The sequence below is a fragment of the Accipiter gentilis genome, chromosome 1 (assembly GCF_929443795.1).
Source record: "Accipiter gentilis chromosome 1, bAccGen1.1, whole genome shotgun sequence".
Classification (NCBI taxonomy): domain Eukaryota; kingdom Metazoa; phylum Chordata; class Aves; order Accipitriformes; family Accipitridae; genus Astur; species Astur gentilis.
The window spans coordinates 37,510,510-37,527,580 of NC_064880.1; the positions used below are offsets into that span (position 1 = coordinate 37,510,510).

The window sequence follows — 17,071 nt, forward strand, 5'->3', positions numbered from 1 at the left end:
TCCCCAAGAGACCAGACCAGGAGCAATCTGTGCTGGCGCTGGGGTTTTATTATTTATTAATCCGAACTTACAAAAAAAAAAACCAACCAAAAACCCAAACCAAACAGAAGCATTTTCACACCCTGTCAAGGTCAGGGCGGACAGGAAGGAAAAGAAGGTGATAGTTACAAAACAGAACCCTGGGGGCAAGGAAGAGGCCATGCTCTGCCCTTGTTACGCAAGGCTGTGAGGGGAGGAGGGAAGGGAAACGAGATGGGATTTAAGACACTGTTGGCACGACACTGCAGATGATCAGCAAAATGGGCTCCTCGAGGAGGGGGGAGAAATCAAGTAGCTGCCCAGGCTTGCCTGCAGCCAAGAGCAGGCTCCACTGCAGCAGAGCAGAGGAGCTCCTCAGCTGCTTCCAAGAGCCTGCCACGGCCACACTAACCCCTCAGCGCAGGGAAGGCAGGTAAGCAGCTGCTGGTCCAGTTCAATTACGGTGGGGCCAAGGCAGACGCCAAGGCTGGTTTGAAAGCTGAAGTGGATGCACCCGGCTGGCAGAGATGAGCTGGAGGGGGGAAGGGAGGGGGGCCAGGACTGAGAGACGCCTAGCAGGCAGCGGCAGGCATGGAAGCCGACATACCTGGAGCCCGCAGGATGTTGCTCCCAGATGTCCTGTGGCAGGGGATCATCGGTCAGTGGCCTGCCCACCACCACAAGGCAGGTTTCCTAATGCTGAGCTCCATTTGACAAGCCAGCCCCGCTGGGCGAGAGCTGGGCTAGACGAGAGACCAGCACGCGTCAGCCCCCAGCTGCTGGTTAGCTGCAGGAGTGCACTATTTACAGCACAAGAGCCACAGTCCTGCTGTCTTCTCCTCCCCCAAGAGCCCTGGGAAGCAAGCTTATGACGTGTGGGTTCATCGCAAGTAATCCACCCCTCCTCCTGGGGCAAGCACCGCAGTGGCCCGGCTCCAGCCACTGCCTCTGTGCCAAAGGAAAGGAAGAGAGAAGCTCGCTGCACCAGCCAGATGCAGAGCCAGAAGCAAGGAAGTGCTGGCAGGGAAGAAAGCTGTCCCTGGGCTACCTGCAGCTGAGTAGCAGTCTTAAGAGGCGATAAAACAACTGGATCAGCTTTTATTCAGCTCACTCATCTAAACAGACATGTAAACAAGAAGTGACAAGGAACCGGAGGGATGTGGCATGCACACCCCATGTCACACACCACTTGGGCAGAGGCTGAGCTAGCTGGAAGAGCGGACATCTGCACTACCCCCTGTCTGGCTGTGGGGGGAGAGATGCCAGCCAAGTCTCCTGGAGAGATGGGGATCTTTACAGATTGTTTTTATTGATTTTTTTTTGTTTTTTTTTTTTTTAAGCTGTAGTATCAGCATTTGCTGGTGTTGCGATCCCCAGAGGCATGCTGCATTGCTACAGAGCAGCCCTTTGGCTGGGTGGGGTGGTCCGACAAGCTGGCAGCCAGCTGGTGTGCCCAGTTTGTTGCAGAAGAGGTCACCTGTTCCTGGTTCTTTGTAAACCTGAGCTGTTTCTTCCCTGGTCCCCCACCTCCCCCAGCAGTCATTGCGGAGGAAGAGGGATGCCCCGTGGGTCAGTGACTTGACCCTCTTGCAGGTTCTTGACAAGCTGAGCCAGCCAGCGCTTTGTGGTGGTGTCATCCTTCAGGACCTGGGCAAAGGTGGTGTCCTTCAGTTGGTCAGGAAGGCACTGCCTGAGAGCTTCACGTGCCCTACATCAAGAGACAAGAAACGGGGCCCAACAAATAAACTCACAGGGGCAAGAGGGGAGCAAACCCCACTGGGGACACAACGCTCCTTTGCTTGGGGGTCTCCCTGGCAGGGCCACCCAAGGAAAGAACCAAGCAGCAGCACTGCAGCACACGGCACTCAGGCAGCCAGCCCAGCTCCCATCCCTCACACTAGACCTCACTGAGCCAACTCCTGTGCCCTGACACCCATCAGTCAAGAGCAATGCGATGCCAGGAGAGGCCAAGATGACAAATACATACCCAGCAGCTTTGGGCAGAGCTGCTGATCAGCATGAAATCAGTTTGTATTCCTTCAACTGAATTTCATCTGTTGGCTTCTACTAACAACAGCCCACATGATGCAGAAGAGGGAGAGCATAGCATACCTTCCACCTCAGTCCCTCCCTTGTACCTAGTTCAAGCTACATTTGAGCTCAGGTAGCTGTAGCTTGCACAGCTTGAATCTGCACCAGGCCCAAACAGTCACTGTTTCTCCCATGTACCACAAAAGCTCTTGGACTAGCAATAAAAAAACAAACAAAAAACCTACCTATTTTCCACACTGAGCTAAGGCTGACATAAGGACAGACAAGGAACCTTGACTCTCCCCAAGTGGGCACTGTAGAGAAGAACTGCACTTCCAAGGGAGTGGGAGAAGCCCCTGCCCAAACTCCTAAAATGTTTACCTGGGGTTATCGGAAAGGCGAAGGTAGCAGCGGACGACATGTTTCAGTAGCCGTGCCGACGGCTCCTTGGAGAGCTGCAGGACCATTTTACCCTGTTCGATAGAGGCCAGTGCCACCAGTTAAAGTCTTTGTAAGAACACCTTCACAATCAGCAAAGACTGGGAAAGACCATTAAATCACTCACTCTGGCTTCCCATGCATCACAGCGCATTACCTTCCATCTAGATACCCTGCATGAAGCCCAGCACTCTGCTTGCCAAGATGCCTTTAAAAGCAGCTAGCCACAACTTGGATTCTCCCAGCAGCTTGGGGAAAGCTTGTCTCATCTCTGTTTGGTTTTTACCTTCCCGGGACTGCTTAGTGGTCCAACCCTCTGCTAGATTAAAGAGAACCTGGGGTTTCCCCCTGGTGGAGGAAGGCAAATGTACCCCAAATACTTTGATAAGCTCAGGCTGAGTCACCCCGTGAGGTGTGCTCCCAAGCTCTGCAACCCTCCCTGTTCTCATCTGTGCTGCCTTCATCTCAACGCCCTTTTAAAACCTTAACAATAGCCTGGGAAATCTTGCCAGAGCACTGGGCTCACCCACACCACATATAGTAAGATCCACATCTGGTCTTACCATGCATCCAAGAGTTGTATTTTCCTTTCTCCTACATCCCTCATTAAGCCATTACTGGGAAGCAAGACCAGGGCAGATCTCCCTGGCCCAGCCTCCATTTCTCAGACTATGTAGGACTTTGTACATGGTTGCACCTTTGAATGCACCCAGCCTAGTAAACAGTGTGGATACCTTCACGTGCCTGCTTTAAAGGAGTTTAACAGTCTGCTTCCTCATGTTCAGGAGTCAATCAGATCTACCCAACAAGTTGGGTTTTTTTCCTGTAAAACTACATTGGCTAGCACTAAGCATTTTCCTCATTAGCCAAATTCACCCATATTTGGATAGTCAGGCAGTTAGCAATTAGCAGGTCCCCCTCATCTGCCCTTTTGCAAGCTTTCTGTTCTCAGCAATTCCCCAGGATACCAGTATTTCTCTGAAACAAAGAACAGGTCAAAGAGCTCCTCAAACCTCTCCCAGATGGGAAATACTAACCTGCTCTTTTAAAAGCATCCAATACTTGCATAACATTTTATGCAGTTATCAGCAGACAAGGAAGTAAATCATCACCCTCATGAGACAGAGTACACTATCCCAATTTTTGAAATAGAGAACAGAAATGTCTATGAACATTTTCATCCTTCTCTGTAGTACTATGGAATATTAATCATATCAGTACTTCACCCAATGGTGGGATTATACCACAGCTAGCATTTCTTCCATGCTGACACAGTTTTACACACCCACATCCTTCCGTGTTCATACCCTTCCCAGCCATGGATTCTTCCTTGGTCTCCTTCCCTCCCCTACCCCAGGGTTTCTAATTGCATCCTTCACTTTGATGAAAGTACATGTGGCTTGGGGGCAAAGCAGATCCTTTTCTTGAATGCAAAAATCATGCCACATTGCATATTATGGACACCAGCTCATGATCATTCATATTTTGCTGTTTGTGGGTGAATTAGGAGGTAACATTTTCTTTATATTTGGGAAAACAGACAGACAAATAAATATTCCCAATGAAAGTATCAACATTTAGGCAGAGAACCAGCATTGCAAAGCGCTTAACTTAATGCTGCATTTTCTTCTCCTAAGACTGCTCTTTAAAAAACAAGCAAGCAAGCAACCAACCAACCAACCACAAAAGAAGGACAATAGCTATTTCAGGGCAGACATGTATTCCCCTCAGCAAGCTCAAAGATAATAAAGCTCAACTGGGGCTATTACTCCTGGGATGAACAAATTATGAGTACCCAAACTTCTCCTTCACAGGGGACAGGGAACAGACAAAAATTGTCTGCTCTCTCTGTGTTCCAACACAAGAATTAGAGTCATAAGCAGCAGCTAGTAGGAGCCAGGTTCAAAGAGAAAAAAAAGGAGGTTGGCCTTCCAGGCAGCAAACAGGAAACCCATGAAACTCCCTGGTAAAGGACACTGTGGACACAAAAAGTTTCCATGGGTTTAAGGGAAGGATAGGACAAACACTGGGGGTTACTGCATAGAAAACACACAACTGGCCCCAGAAATCCAAAGCTGAAAATAGCTGGCAGCTGCAAGACTGTTATAAGGGCAAGTATCATATATGCTTGCCCTGCTCTTACTCCTTCGCTCAACCTGCTGCTCTTTCAGCCTGTTGTGGGAGACATAAATGGGAAATGTATCCATAATCTGAGCAGTGGGATCATTCTTACATAAAATCGAATCAATTCACATCCAGCCAACAACCCTGAAAACTCTCTTTCTTCTCTGGACATGTTTACCCATTTTATCTTGGGGACTTAGTGTATTACAACTAATATGTGTTCTCTTGAAATGCAAACCAGAGATATACAAAAGAAACATGTGGAAGCAGAAAGCTACAGTGTCAAAAGCAAGAAGCCCAGGAACAATTTGCCTTCCTCATCCTATACTCCAGCCAGAGAGCAGTAAAGTAGCTGCTGAAAAAGCTAGCTGCTAGAGCATAATTTTTTCTTTTTTTAAAAGAGGGGAAACAAATAATCTTACCAGTATCATGGCAACATGGGAAAACCGCTCGTAAGTCTGACAGATATATGCCAACCCTGTGTCATCCAGGAGGATTTTCTGAAGAATAAATGTAGCAACCTAGAATGGGGAGAAAGCAGAAAAGAAAGCGTATAAACAACTTATCTATCCTGAAAAGGGACAGCCTTTGTGCTGTGTTCTTTTCTAGGCAGTCCCAGAGCTGAAAGGTCTTTCAGCAGGCATCAAATCCTTTACTTGGTGAAAGTTTAAAGCCAAAAGAAAATGCAGAACACTACACAATGCTTTGCATCTCTGACTAAAGAGATGGACGCAAAGCAGTGTGTACAAGATGGCTGGATGCAGGTTGCATAAGACAGCAACTACTGCTGGGCCACCTAGGACAGCCTCAGGATTATATCCACACTACTCTGGTCACAGAGCAAGAAGCAGGAGAAGGACCTGTCCCTTGGCCCTGCCATCTAGACAGCAAGATGATTTTGGTTTTCATCTTGAGCGTTATCGATTCATCACAAGATGTGACTTTCTGGAAGAACCTCAGCCAGCTATGTCAGCAGGCTTCACCAGAAAAGCACACACAGACTAAAATCTGCAGCCAGCCTACCTGGGTCATCAGACCAGTCTGACCACAGATCTGAGCTCATGGGGGAAAGAGGCCACTGATCAGAGGAGACAACAAACTGGTCCAGTGTGGTGAGCATTCCCACAGCCACCACCAACAGCTGCTGCCCAACCTCTGCACTGCATAGCTAAAGCATTTGTTCTCTCAGGCCAAGGAAAGTTGATCCAGCTCAGCCCTGAAAGTTACTCTGCATGGCTGCAAAGGCCAGAAAAGGTGCTGAGAGCAGAAAGATCTTTCCAAGCAAAACTACCAAGCTTGGGAACTCCAGCTTAGTTTGGTGGGTTTGATTTGTTTGTTTTTTTCAGGAGGTAAAAACTCCATCCAGAGTTGCCCCAGCATTTGCAACGTGACACAAGCCAACTCTGCAGGTTACTGGCTGCCTGCTCAGTCAGAGATAAACAAGTCTTAATAAGGACAAATAAGACAAGTCTTAATTAGGACAAAAAGAGTAGGTACCGTTTTGGAGAGTTCACTGCCAGACTCCATAATGCGTAAGCACAGGGGGATAATTTCTGTTGTCAGTAAGAAATTTATCACTTCTTGCTCATCAGTTTTCACCAAGGCCCCTTGAAGGAAAAACAAAAACCAAAATCAATACATGATAAATTGTTTCAAAAAAATCTCACCTTTCAAAGAGGGCCTATGCTGTGTCGTCCCCAGGAATCATTAAGTCTGAACGGCAAGGCAGAGCAACCGTCGGCCTAAATACCTTGCAGCACATGGCTGGAGAAGAAATTGTTCTGGCAACATAAAAGTAATCAAGCTGGGTTTGGGGGTTGTTTATTTTTCAGAAAGGGGATGCATTCTTGGCTGTCCCCCTGTGGTAATACAAACACAAGAGGATCATACCACCCACAGCAAACTCTGTGAAGAAGTGCATTTTAAGACCTATTTTATGCATTGCGAGAGAAATATTTGGGGCAGAAAGAATTAAAAAAAAACACAAAAAAACCCCCCAAAACCAAGATAAGGGCAAGACAGGGCAAATACACCCAAGTCAATCAATGACAAAAACCCAAAGCAAGCCAAGTCTGCACCCACCCATCCCAGTGTCTAGCTGGCTGGGCTGAGGGTGAAGGTACAACAAGCCTGCAGGTGCTTGTACTCACAGGAAACATATTTTTTGGCAATGCACCCAGACTTCAGTATTTTCTTATTAGTGAAAAGCCCAGTTCCTACACACTAAGAGGAACATGCCTCCAGAACTGATGGAAAAGGAGCAGCTCCTCCTGTTAACACTACAGGACTCAGAAGATCCCAGTAAAAAGAGACCTGTGATTTTGGTCGTGCAGGTCTCTATACACACAGCATGAACTGCATCCAACTTGATAAGAAACCAGTGCTCCAGCATTAGTCTGGCTGCTTACCAATCACTCCAAGGCTTGTGAGCCGCAGGTACTCAAATGGACGTGTCTTGCTAACTGTGTGCAAGAAGGGGTACAGGAAGAGAGGAATATGAGCTGCCAGAAAAGCTGACCTGCAAGAAAGGGAGAACATGCAATGTGAGAGACAAGACAAAAAAGCGAGCACACAATCCAGCATTACCATGCAGAGCCTCCTGACAGACACCATTGCTGGTGCTCCTCAGAGGACGGTAACAGTTTGTTCTCTGATGGAAAGGCATGAAGTAAATTCTGCACTGGACACAGCACAAAACCTAACACCTAAACTGTCAGCTACCTGCATTGCTGTTTCCAGCTCATCAGGAACAGAGCACATCCTGTTGTTTTTGCTACCCCTTACTGCCACCCAGTCCCTCTGCTTTGTACATTCACTGTTGCATTTCACCTTGCAGGCTCCCATGAGCAGGGACATTCAGCCACAATGCATGTGCAAAGGATCTGCATGACAGAAATCCAGACTGGCTGATCTCTAGGCATTACCACAGTTTAAATGTGCACATCCACCTTTCCCCAAGAGTCCTCTCACTGCCTTCTGAAAATGGTGAAAAATACAGACTGCATGGAGAAACCTGGAGACTGCTCTGCTAGCAGAAGGAAGCTCTCTGGCACAGTCATCCAACATTCTTCCTCTGTTTTCAGTTTTCAAACTTTAAATGTAAAGGTGTGTGGTGTAAAACTACTCTATTTCTTTAGATATCATCTCATGGAGGGTTGCTGTATAACACTGCTTTGCAGCAGCTGAAAAACAACTTCAGCTATGCAGCACTTTCTTCTCAGCAGGAACGGAAGCATGAGATCATGGATCTCTGGGTAGTTTTCTTCTGAGTTTCAGCTACTGATTTTGGCTGAACCAACACCATCTTTTCCCCTGCTGACATGGGGCGGACACAGATTGAGAAAACGTGAAGTCAGGCAGGAGGACTCCAGACATGGCTCCGCTATTACTCCCTTGCCACACACAGCCTCTGGCAAGGACAGCCCTGCTCATTCCACCCTTTGGACAGCTGGTCTAAGTACCTGTAAGCTGCTAGTTTAAATAACTGTAAGCTCATTAAAACAAGGATCCTGCACATAGCACTCAGCACAAAGGCTGTCCTATCTCTGGCTGAGCTCCCAGGAGCCACAACCTAATGTTTTCAGAATTTGCAGAATCTCAAGATGATACACAGAATGCAATGCATTTAGGATCACCGTAAAGCTGTCATCCTGATAATCTGTGCAAACAAGTGAAAGCAGCAGGCAGCTGCCTATCTTCCAGCTCTGTCCTCTGTTCCACTTGCCTTGGTAAAAAAGAAGAAAGGCACTTATGTGCTTCTGGAGTCAGACAGGCTGAGCTGTCAACATCAACACCTCAGAAAACTCGTGCACTTGGAAACACTTACCTTGTTTCAGGATGCGATGCAACACACTGTAGTAGAGCTAAAGCATTGCAGACTCTGTTGGACTGATGGGCTGTCAAAGTTGGAGGGTTGATTGATGGATAAATATTTACAATTTCCTAAAAATTAACAGATGAAGAAAAGTTAAAAGAGAAAAACATCAGAAAGCTGCACCAAAGCACTTGCTGAACAAGTATGGTGACAGGCAATGACAGTCTGCTTTCACCAAGTACCACTTTGAAGTTACGTGGCAGCCACCATGCTGACCAGGCAAGGGCAGAGCTGGGTCAGAGTCAATTTCACAAGGAGTCACAGGAATGTATTCAAACCTTACATTTCAGTAAAAAAGGGTTAATTTGATTTCCTGGCTCTTTACTAGTGTAGGGGCCACTTCGTTTTGAACTTCCACATCGAAGAGGAGTGGTGCTCCTTGTTCCTAGAGGCAGAGCACACCCACTCTATTCAAACTGTAGCTGCTGGTACTCTTCTAACTCAATGCAGGTGAAGCAGCTGAGGGAGAGAAATCTGTTTCAGAAATCTGCCTACTTCCAACTATAGCTCCCTTCTAATTTTCTTCACTTGTTTCAGGGCCACTCTGAGAACAGTTTGACATCGCTAATCCTGCATTCTTTTCTTTCCTTCTTTGAAAGAGATTACTAGACTCGGCAGTGAGAGATAGCTAGTCATCAGCTGTAGAGTAGTTTGCCCAGAGATAAGCTGGGCTGCTTCATTTCACATGAAATGCAGGTACATTCACTAGAGCAGTGAGCAGCATTCCCATGCTGCCCTTCCAGTGGGCTCCCTGCAAGGGCAACCTTCTGACCAGGATGTGCTCAAGCTCATGTAGAACAAATCAAACCAGAGATCTTAGGGGTAAAGACTGTTGTGGCTCTGCTCTGACGCTGTATGAAAATAAACAGAATGTGATCCACCAGGAACTCATACAGCCAAGAGCTAGCTTGTTCCCCTTCCAACTATGTATGTTATCTAATTAGAAATCTTACAGTCTCTGCACACATCGCCTCACTAGTGATGATTAATGGCAAATGGGCTTGCCACATCTGCTCCCCTCACCATGTGACCCAACAAACATCATACAACGGCAATAAGGGACTCTGCCAGTGCCTCCCCAGATCTGCCCCATGGACACACAAGCGCTGCAATGTGCTGGTGCTGCACCATGGAATAAAGATGCTGCCAGTCCTACCCACCTGAAGGAGTGCTGCAATCGTGCCAAACGAGTGCCACAGCATCGGGGCAAGGTCAGGAACAGACTCACGCTTCTTGCTCAGCTCCAGCAGCGCATTCTCCCGTGTCTCAGGGCTGGATAGCTCATTGATCCACTGGTAGATCTTTTCGCGGTCAACCTGAGCCAGTGCTGTTGGAACAGGCTGGGAAGGAGACAAGAAAACTTCAGTCCAAACATTTTATCCAGGTGTCACAAAAACTCTTCCCACAACCTGGCAGATAAGTGCTCAAGAAACTCCTGACTGGGGGAGGAAGGAACTAAAGCTGCATTAAGATGCTCTGGATATGGATCCCTTCCTTAGATTAGTCTTATTATTTCACCTATTTGAAATGTAAAGTTTTTACTTTCTGGCCTGACTCATCAGGACAATCTCTCTTAATCCACTTGTCAGTAGTACCTTGAGACTTCATTCAGCAACATAAGAGCCATGCTGCTGCCTGTCTATGCCAGCAGAGCTCCCAGGAAGATCACACACACTTTAGCCAGCTATCATTTGCTCCACCTGCATTTAGCACATGTTCATTTCATGCTTCAAGTGCAAGCTTCCACAAATTCAAAGTAAGGCAGATGCTATCTTTTTCTCTCCAAAACCATCCAAGACATTGGAACCTGCCAATAGGATTCACCCAACGTACCTGAGAAAAATATTCATACAAATACTGGAAAAATCTTACTACTCCAACATCAGACACCATCCACAGCCAGTAACATCTGCTGGTAGAGACATCTCATATTCACCCCATGTATCTTGTTTACATGCATGGAGCTAAAAGGGAATTTTTCAAGACCGATTTTGTGCAAAAATTCCTGTTCAAAATAAACCCAGAGAAGGGTACATATTCATAGTCAAGGCACATTTTCTACCACTCAGGAGAAATGCAGGATTTCTATTCTGCCTTTCTTGGAACATCAGGGAAAGAACAGCATCAAAGCCAACAAGTTTTCAAGCCAAAAAAAAATGAGGGAGGGCTGGGAAGGAAAGGAAGAGAAACAGGGACTGTGGAATTGTAGCATAGTTTCTGTGGAGAAGGAAAGGTGCAAGCCTTTCAATGAAAGTTTGTCTCGTGCCTCTGCTGGCACAACAAGCACTCAAGGTGCAAACAAATGCTCAGCAGGCTTCCTAAGTAGACAGTTTGGCGATTCAGATACAAAATCTTGAGGAAGACAAACAGCAGCAATAAAACCTCCTGTGTGAACACTTCCAAAACCCCGTTTAGAATATACTCAAACATTCTGCTGTAGTGTTAACTATTCAAGCAAAGCACAGCCTTATTCATATGCTGCTGCTCCTGAGTTAGACTGCATGCAACCACTCAGCATCTCCACATGTACAGCAATCATGGCTGGGAACAGAGAACAGACTCTATTTCTTCCTTTTTTTTTTTTCTTTAAAAAAACCCCAGACAGATGTGAGCACTGCCTGTACCACACTGACAACAACGCTACTACTAAGCAGCTCATTGCTGAGGCACTGAGGAGAATATAACTCCTGTTCAGGAACTGAAAGTGGCTGGAACCAAACCTGAAACCACATGCCAGAGGCAGGCTCCCAGAACTGCAGGAGGGATGAAGGGAGACTTCTTAACCTTTGGCAGACCTGTCCAGAGCTTTCTGCCTCTATTGCTGCAAAGGTGTCCCTCCTCCATTCATACATGTATTAGATCCAAAGAGATCACGTCCAAAGAGATTCTTCCTCAGCTGTTGAGATTTCTCTCTCCCCCAGCCACTTCCGTCATTATTATTTAACTCAAATGTCTATATATAAGCCAATGTGCTGTTATCAGTCCCTGTACTCTAGGGCTCAAATACCTTTTTAGCTGTTCATCTTTCTTCCTATCCTTTCTTCTCTCTTGTCTACTCAATTTTTATTTTTATTTTTTTTTCCAGAACCTCACACTAAATGAGTAATCCTGACAAATTTATTGTCCTCTTACACTTGGGAGTGCAATTCCAATGGCAACTCCTACACTGAAGCTCAGAAAGAGAGGGAGAATGAACAAAGATCATTTGTTTTTATTTGGGATGGTAGAGTGACAAGCAGTGTAGCAATAATGTTGTTATAATTGTGTTATCTAAAGCTTCCATCTATTTTTCTAGACTCACTGGAAGTTTCAGTTCCTGAAAGCTTAAATACATCGACCCTTTAAAAGCACAATCATGTGCTTGTGATCCCCAGAGAATACTAAGTAGATTTTCCACACAATTAAGTTTATGATGTCCAATATCTGTCTTAGCCAGAACCAACTGCTTTTCACAGGCTCTACAGCTGCTCCTCTCATTTTAGTTTAAATTGAAGGGGACACATTTTTTTCCTAATTTCCTACTTTATTGTTGTTCCCCCTTCTCCCTCTAAAACGTAAAATTCTGGGGAACCCTGAGGCCTACATACAAATCCTGCAAGCTCTGAGACAGAACCCTGCCAGGCAGACTTTCTCTTCCACTCAGGGAAAGCAAAAGTTACCAACAGTACCTCAACACAGCACAAACTAGCCACCTCTGCATCACGAAAGATCTTGTAACACCCTCCTCAAGAGAAACAACATTACTTCAAACATCCATGCCTGATTACATTTCCAACAATCACATCATGAACTGGATTTAGGCAATTTGCTTTCTCTTCCTGAGCATTTGCTGCTAAGCACACTAGTAAAAATACTGGCAAACCAAAGCAGAACATCGACTAATAGGATACATGTGCTTTTTAAACTGTTTTGATAGATCACCAGCTCAAAAATACTAAAATGAACTTTGAACTTCAATAGCAGTGAATTAGCTGGTTTGAGTTGGGCTTTCAGTGCTTATTGCTAATTACAGCTACGTTTATTGTCTTTAGTCTGTTCTCGAGGCTCTAGCATGTTATGCTGTCTTCAGGTCTTAAACCAAAGTGTCATTTCTGCTGCCACCAGCATCACTGTATAAAGACCAGTGCTCTGGCTTACCACAACTTTATCACAACAGTGTTCACAACACCCAAAGGGATTCCTGAGCCAATTCATGACCCTGCTAAGAGGTAACGTTATTTACCACAGCTCCCAAGCACATTTTTAGCACTAAACATCCTTCCCTGTCACCTTTAGTCGAAGCATTCTAACCGACTGTGGTAAGAAACATTTCAATACAGAACTACCAGGTGGTGTGAATTACGTATAAATTAAATATACATTCAAATGATTCCCCAAATAAAGTTGATTTCTATTCCCGAAACAATTATTTTGTTAAAATTGTCTTTTTAAAAAAATCCTTCTTTAGAGTGGTGACTAGAACACAGATAGAGAATTAATGGGAGATACAACAGTCCCTTGTGCACTTTTGATAAGCACTTAGGAAGTACCTTGCTATAAAAATGTAAATGCTGATTAAGAGAGTTCACTATGACCTTGCACACCATTCTATGCTCAGGAAAGCATCACTTTAAATCAGAAATATTAGCCAGCACTCCAGGAAACAATTTAAAGTCACAAGCACTTAAAATGGGAAGACTTAAAAACTTCTCTCAACTTATGCTCATAAGTATTTTACTCACTCTTGTTTACTTGTTAGTCCAAGCAGATCCTTGAGCTAAGTTCTTTTGAAAACAGCTCTAAGTGCTGGTCTTGCAATACACCTCCCAACCCCAATACACGGCAGAGACTCAATCAACTCTAGGAAGTCTTATACACATGACAAATGTGCATTTGGAGAAGTGAAAACCAAAACACAAACCCGCTCAGATGGGAGATAAGATGCCGTAACCACATCGTTCAAACTCCGCTTCCGTTTTTGAACCCAACCAGGCCAAGGTACCGCTCCTCTCCCACCAGCCTGAACATCAGGCACCTCATCCCACCACGGCAACTTCCCGAGGGGAGGAGGGCAAGCACCAACTACGGACAGCACTGCAAGGTGTTGGGGAAAAAGGAAGAAGCAACAGGCAGTCTCTGCTTTTCCTCCCACTTGCATGCCGCCCTGAGAAGCTTTTCGCTACCTCCTCTTTCCCTCTGCAGTCGAGACCAGAAGCAAAAGAGCTCCCCAGAGGACAGAGGAGGTAGCCGGGCATTCAGGAGGCGTCCAGGCGCAGCGCGGGGGAGGGACCGCAGGGGGCAAGAGGAGGGAAGGAGGGAAAACCCGAGGTGGTACACACACACCGGGCAGAGGGAGCGCAGCCGGGGCACCCAGCAGGGAAGCCCTCCTGGCCCCTGGGCGAGCCACCCCGTCCCTACGAGCAGCAGAGCAAAACACGGCCGCCTCGGGGAGGCTCAGAGGAGTGCCGGGGGGAGGGGGGAGAAGGGCAGCCGGAGCGAGAAAGCGCTCACTCCCCGCCTCCCCGCTACCAGAGGGATCCCGCCGCCCCAGCCGGGCACCGGGGCGCTGAGGGGAAGGAGCTCACCCGGGCTGCGACACCCCGCGGCCCAAAGCCCTCCCCGCCCCCGCCGCGGGCGGCCGAGGGGAAGCGTCCCCCTCAGAGCTACGAGCGGCCGCGCACCCCACGGCCCCGCTCCCCGCGCGGCCTGCGCAACGGGGTCCTCGCCCCAGCCCCAGCCCCAGCCCAGCCCGCCCCGCCCCTCCCCGCGGGGCACGCAGCCGCGCCTCACCGCCGCCGTGGCCAAGCTGTGCATGGTGGGAGCGGTGCCGGTGCTACCGCCGGGCCCGGCTCAGAAAGCCGCCGCCATACACTCAGGCCTGCCCCGACCCCTCACCCCACCCGCCGCGACGGAGGCTGGGACAGGGGCGAGGCGAAGGAGGCGAAGGCTGCGCGCATGCGCGCGGGCGCCGGCCGGGCTGCGCGGGCAGCGCCGAGGCCAAGAGGGCGGCTGCTGCGCATGCGCGCGGGCGGGCGTGGGGCGCGCCGGGAAGGGCGCCGCCGCGCTGACGTGAGCGGGCGCGCGCGCGCGCGTGCGTGCGTGCAGTCGCGCGGTGTCTGGCGCTGCTGGCCGGTTCCCGCCATCCGCCGCCGCCCCCCCCTTCCCCCTCCCCTCCCCCCCCCCGGGCCTCAGCCCGTCCAGCGGCGCCGGGGACGCGCCGGGACGCAGGTACCGGGGCTCGCCCCCCCTCCCCTTCATCCTCCTCCTCACCCTCCCCTTCCCCCCCCCTCGGCGCCAACCGGGTCCCCCCCCTCCTTCCCCCCCCCCCCCTCCCCCCCCCCCCCCGGCGCACGGCGCCTCCCTTCACAGCGGCCCGGCCCGGCGCGGCCATGGAGCGGCGGGGCGGGAGGCGCTGCCTTCACCCCCTCATCTCCCTCTCCGGGCGGGCGGCAGGGTCGCGGGGCCCTGCCCGGGCGCGGCGGGAGGGGGCGGGGGGAGCGGGGCCGCCGCCGGCCCGGGCCGGGCCGAGCGCGGCGGCGCCTGAGCGCGGGCTGCCGGGGGACGGAAGGACCCTCCTCCTCGTCGACGGCTCCCGGGCTGCGCGCAGGGGCCGCTTCATTCATTTCTTCTCATTTTTATTTATAGTACGCCCCGCCGTGCTGACCGGGAGCCTGCGGCGGTGCGGGGACTGTTTCTCGTAGCGTTGTGCCGGTGGATTTCCCGGGCGGAGTGCTGGCTGGGGGGGGAAGCCGGGAGCGCAGGAGGGCCCCGCCGCCCCGGGGACCCCCGGCCGGGCCCCGCCAGGTGACCGCGGCTCCCGTCCCGTCAGAAACGAGCTCGTTTTGCCTCTTAGGCTTTCTCCGCAACTTTGGTTTCCATCTCTTACTGGCTTTCCTCAGGCACTTTTTTTTTTTTTTTTCCTCAAATCCCTTAAAGTTGCTGCAAGGATTTGCAAGAACTTCTGTGTCTGGATTGGGTCTGCTCGCCTTTCAGCAGTGAGGCATCGGCTCGTTGCTGCCCGATCTGGGAGAGATTTGATTAATCTAAGTTTCCTTCACTTGTGTCTACCTCTCCTTCACTGCGCATAAAAGTACTAGCCAAACAGTTCTACCGAACTTCTACAGAAACTTTTAAGTCACACTTACATCTTTCTGTAGAGATTATTTGGCCTGCCTAGTTATAACAACTTTCTCCTTTTTAACAGGTTTTTAAGGTGGAGTACGCTTAGTCCTGTTAGCTCTCTTCCGTGAGAAAGCATGGCTCCGCTAAAGGTGCACGGACCTGTGAGGATGCGCAGCATGCAGACTGGGATTACAAAATGGAAAGAAGGGAGCTTTGAAATTGTGGAGAAGGACAACAAAGTGAGTCTAGTGGTTCACTACAATGTTGGAGGAATTCCAAAGACATTTCAGGTATACCAAATATTAAGGGTTTTGTTTGAGCAGTGCATGGATTGTGCTCTTTTGTGAACAGCTGTCCTCTTCAAGGCTATTAAGTGTCACACAAACTTCCCTCTGTCACTGTTTCTTGTTCCTCGTTTCCTGAACACTGATCCCTTTGTATAACTCTCTTGTAAATTATTCACGTGTATTGTTAAAGGATCTGCCAAAGTCAGCATTGAGATACCACTGAATGGGAAGAACCAAAAAGCAGAGAAAAGTTACCAAAGTATATAGCATCAAGGCTCACATGTTCAGATTTTTGGAACTGTAACGTTTCTGTTATTGGTACATTTGCGGAATCTAGAGGTGAAGATCTGAACGCTTTGTACTAGCTGAAGAGTAAGGGTGTTAACACACTTGTAGCCTTTTGCTTGCTTATACAAGACTCTGCTGTACAGCAATTGTTACACTTGTAGGTTTTAAATATGCCAGGCAATGTGGTTTCCTCACTGGGAGGCTGATACAGATTGCTGATAAAGATTCTCTTGCAATATTCAGCCTAAATTGCCTTTTTTTTCATTCTGTAGTTGTTTTATGCTCATTCTTCCTAGTTTTTTGTGTAAAATGCCCCAAATCGAAAGAATGCTAAGGAGTTTTTTTCTATAAGAAATTTCTATCTGATTTAAAAACATGTAGAGGGTATAAGAGTAGTTGGAAGAAAAAAAAATCCGATCTTATTTAGCAACTTTGTAACAGCCTAAACTGAGCTAAATGTTGGCTTCTGCTTTTTCCTGCCACAGTTGTTTTTCATCAGTAGTGTTCGCTAGACCTTTCTCTGAGCCATTTATTTCTGCATCCAGACTTGCTGAAAAAAGTTCACTTTATTTTTGAAAGATCAGGTTTTGCTGTCTTAGTGCACTGAAAAGTCTTAGGAAAGAATGTGGCAGCCTGTGTTGCCTTGGGATCGAGGCACAAGAAAATCATTCGCCGCGGATAGTTCCTACCTCTGTTACTGTAGACTTGAAAAGAATCATCTGCTTTCTTGTGTGCAATGCTGTGACTGCATGTTTGATTTAATCCAGCGTTGGACCATGTTGCTTCTGAGAAGAGCGGTCTCTTCTTCTCCTATACCTTCCCTGGGTGCTTGTTCTCATGCACTCCTTTCTGCCTGGATGAGTGTTAACGTGGTGTGACGCTGACTCAAAAGGTGGCTCCATGGGGAGGA

At 48.3% G+C, this 17,071-nt stretch overlaps 2 protein-coding genes across 6 annotated transcripts in view; one reads left to right on the forward strand and one right to left on the reverse strand.

The window, feature by feature from the left end:
* Nucleotides 1–28: 28 nt before the first annotated feature.
* CNOT9 (CCR4-NOT transcription complex subunit 9) lies at nucleotides 29–14,405 on the reverse strand. The gene is made up of 8 exons (XM_049835290.1): nucleotides 14,255–14,405; nucleotides 9,646–9,825; nucleotides 8,438–8,553; nucleotides 7,020–7,129; nucleotides 6,109–6,218; nucleotides 5,034–5,132; nucleotides 2,431–2,522; nucleotides 29–1,726 (listed from the first exon to the last, which is right to left on the reverse strand). Exons 1-8 carry the CDS (start codon nucleotides 14,276–14,278, stop codon nucleotides 1,558–1,560), a joined length of 900 nt encoding a protein of 299 aa, XP_049691247.1. The 5' UTR covers nucleotides 14,279–14,405; the 3' UTR covers nucleotides 29–1,557.
* The window catches only part of USP37 (ubiquitin specific peptidase 37), a 38,932-nt gene continuing 35,548 nt past the window's right edge, over nucleotides 13,688–17,071 (forward strand). For 2 of the 5 annotated variants that reach the window (XM_049834723.1, XM_049835070.1), the window contains exons 1-2: nucleotides 14,581–14,692; nucleotides 15,669–15,876. In XM_049834723.1, the coding sequence (XP_049690680.1) occupies nucleotides 15,721–15,876 (156 nt within the window). In that variant the 5' untranslated portion in view covers nucleotides 14,581–14,692; nucleotides 15,669–15,720. Of the gene's footprint in view, nucleotides 13,708–14,580; nucleotides 14,693–15,033; nucleotides 15,269–15,668; nucleotides 15,877–17,071 lie in introns of those variants that run through there. The other 3 variants (XM_049834892.1, XM_049834987.1, XM_049834801.1) reach the window with 3 other exon arrangements.

Coding starts and splice junctions, on each gene's coding strand:
- CNOT9 (XM_049835290.1), bottom strand. CDS start 14,278: ATGCACAGCTTGGCCACGGCGGCG. Junction 8,554..9,645: donor CGATTGCAGCACTCCTTCAG/GTGGGTAGGACT, acceptor GTTAATTTTTAG/GAAATTGTAAATATTTATCC. Junction 1,727..2,430: donor CGCCTTTCCGATAACCCCAG/GTAAACATTTTA, acceptor CTCTTGATGTAG/GGCACGTGAAGCTCTCAGGC.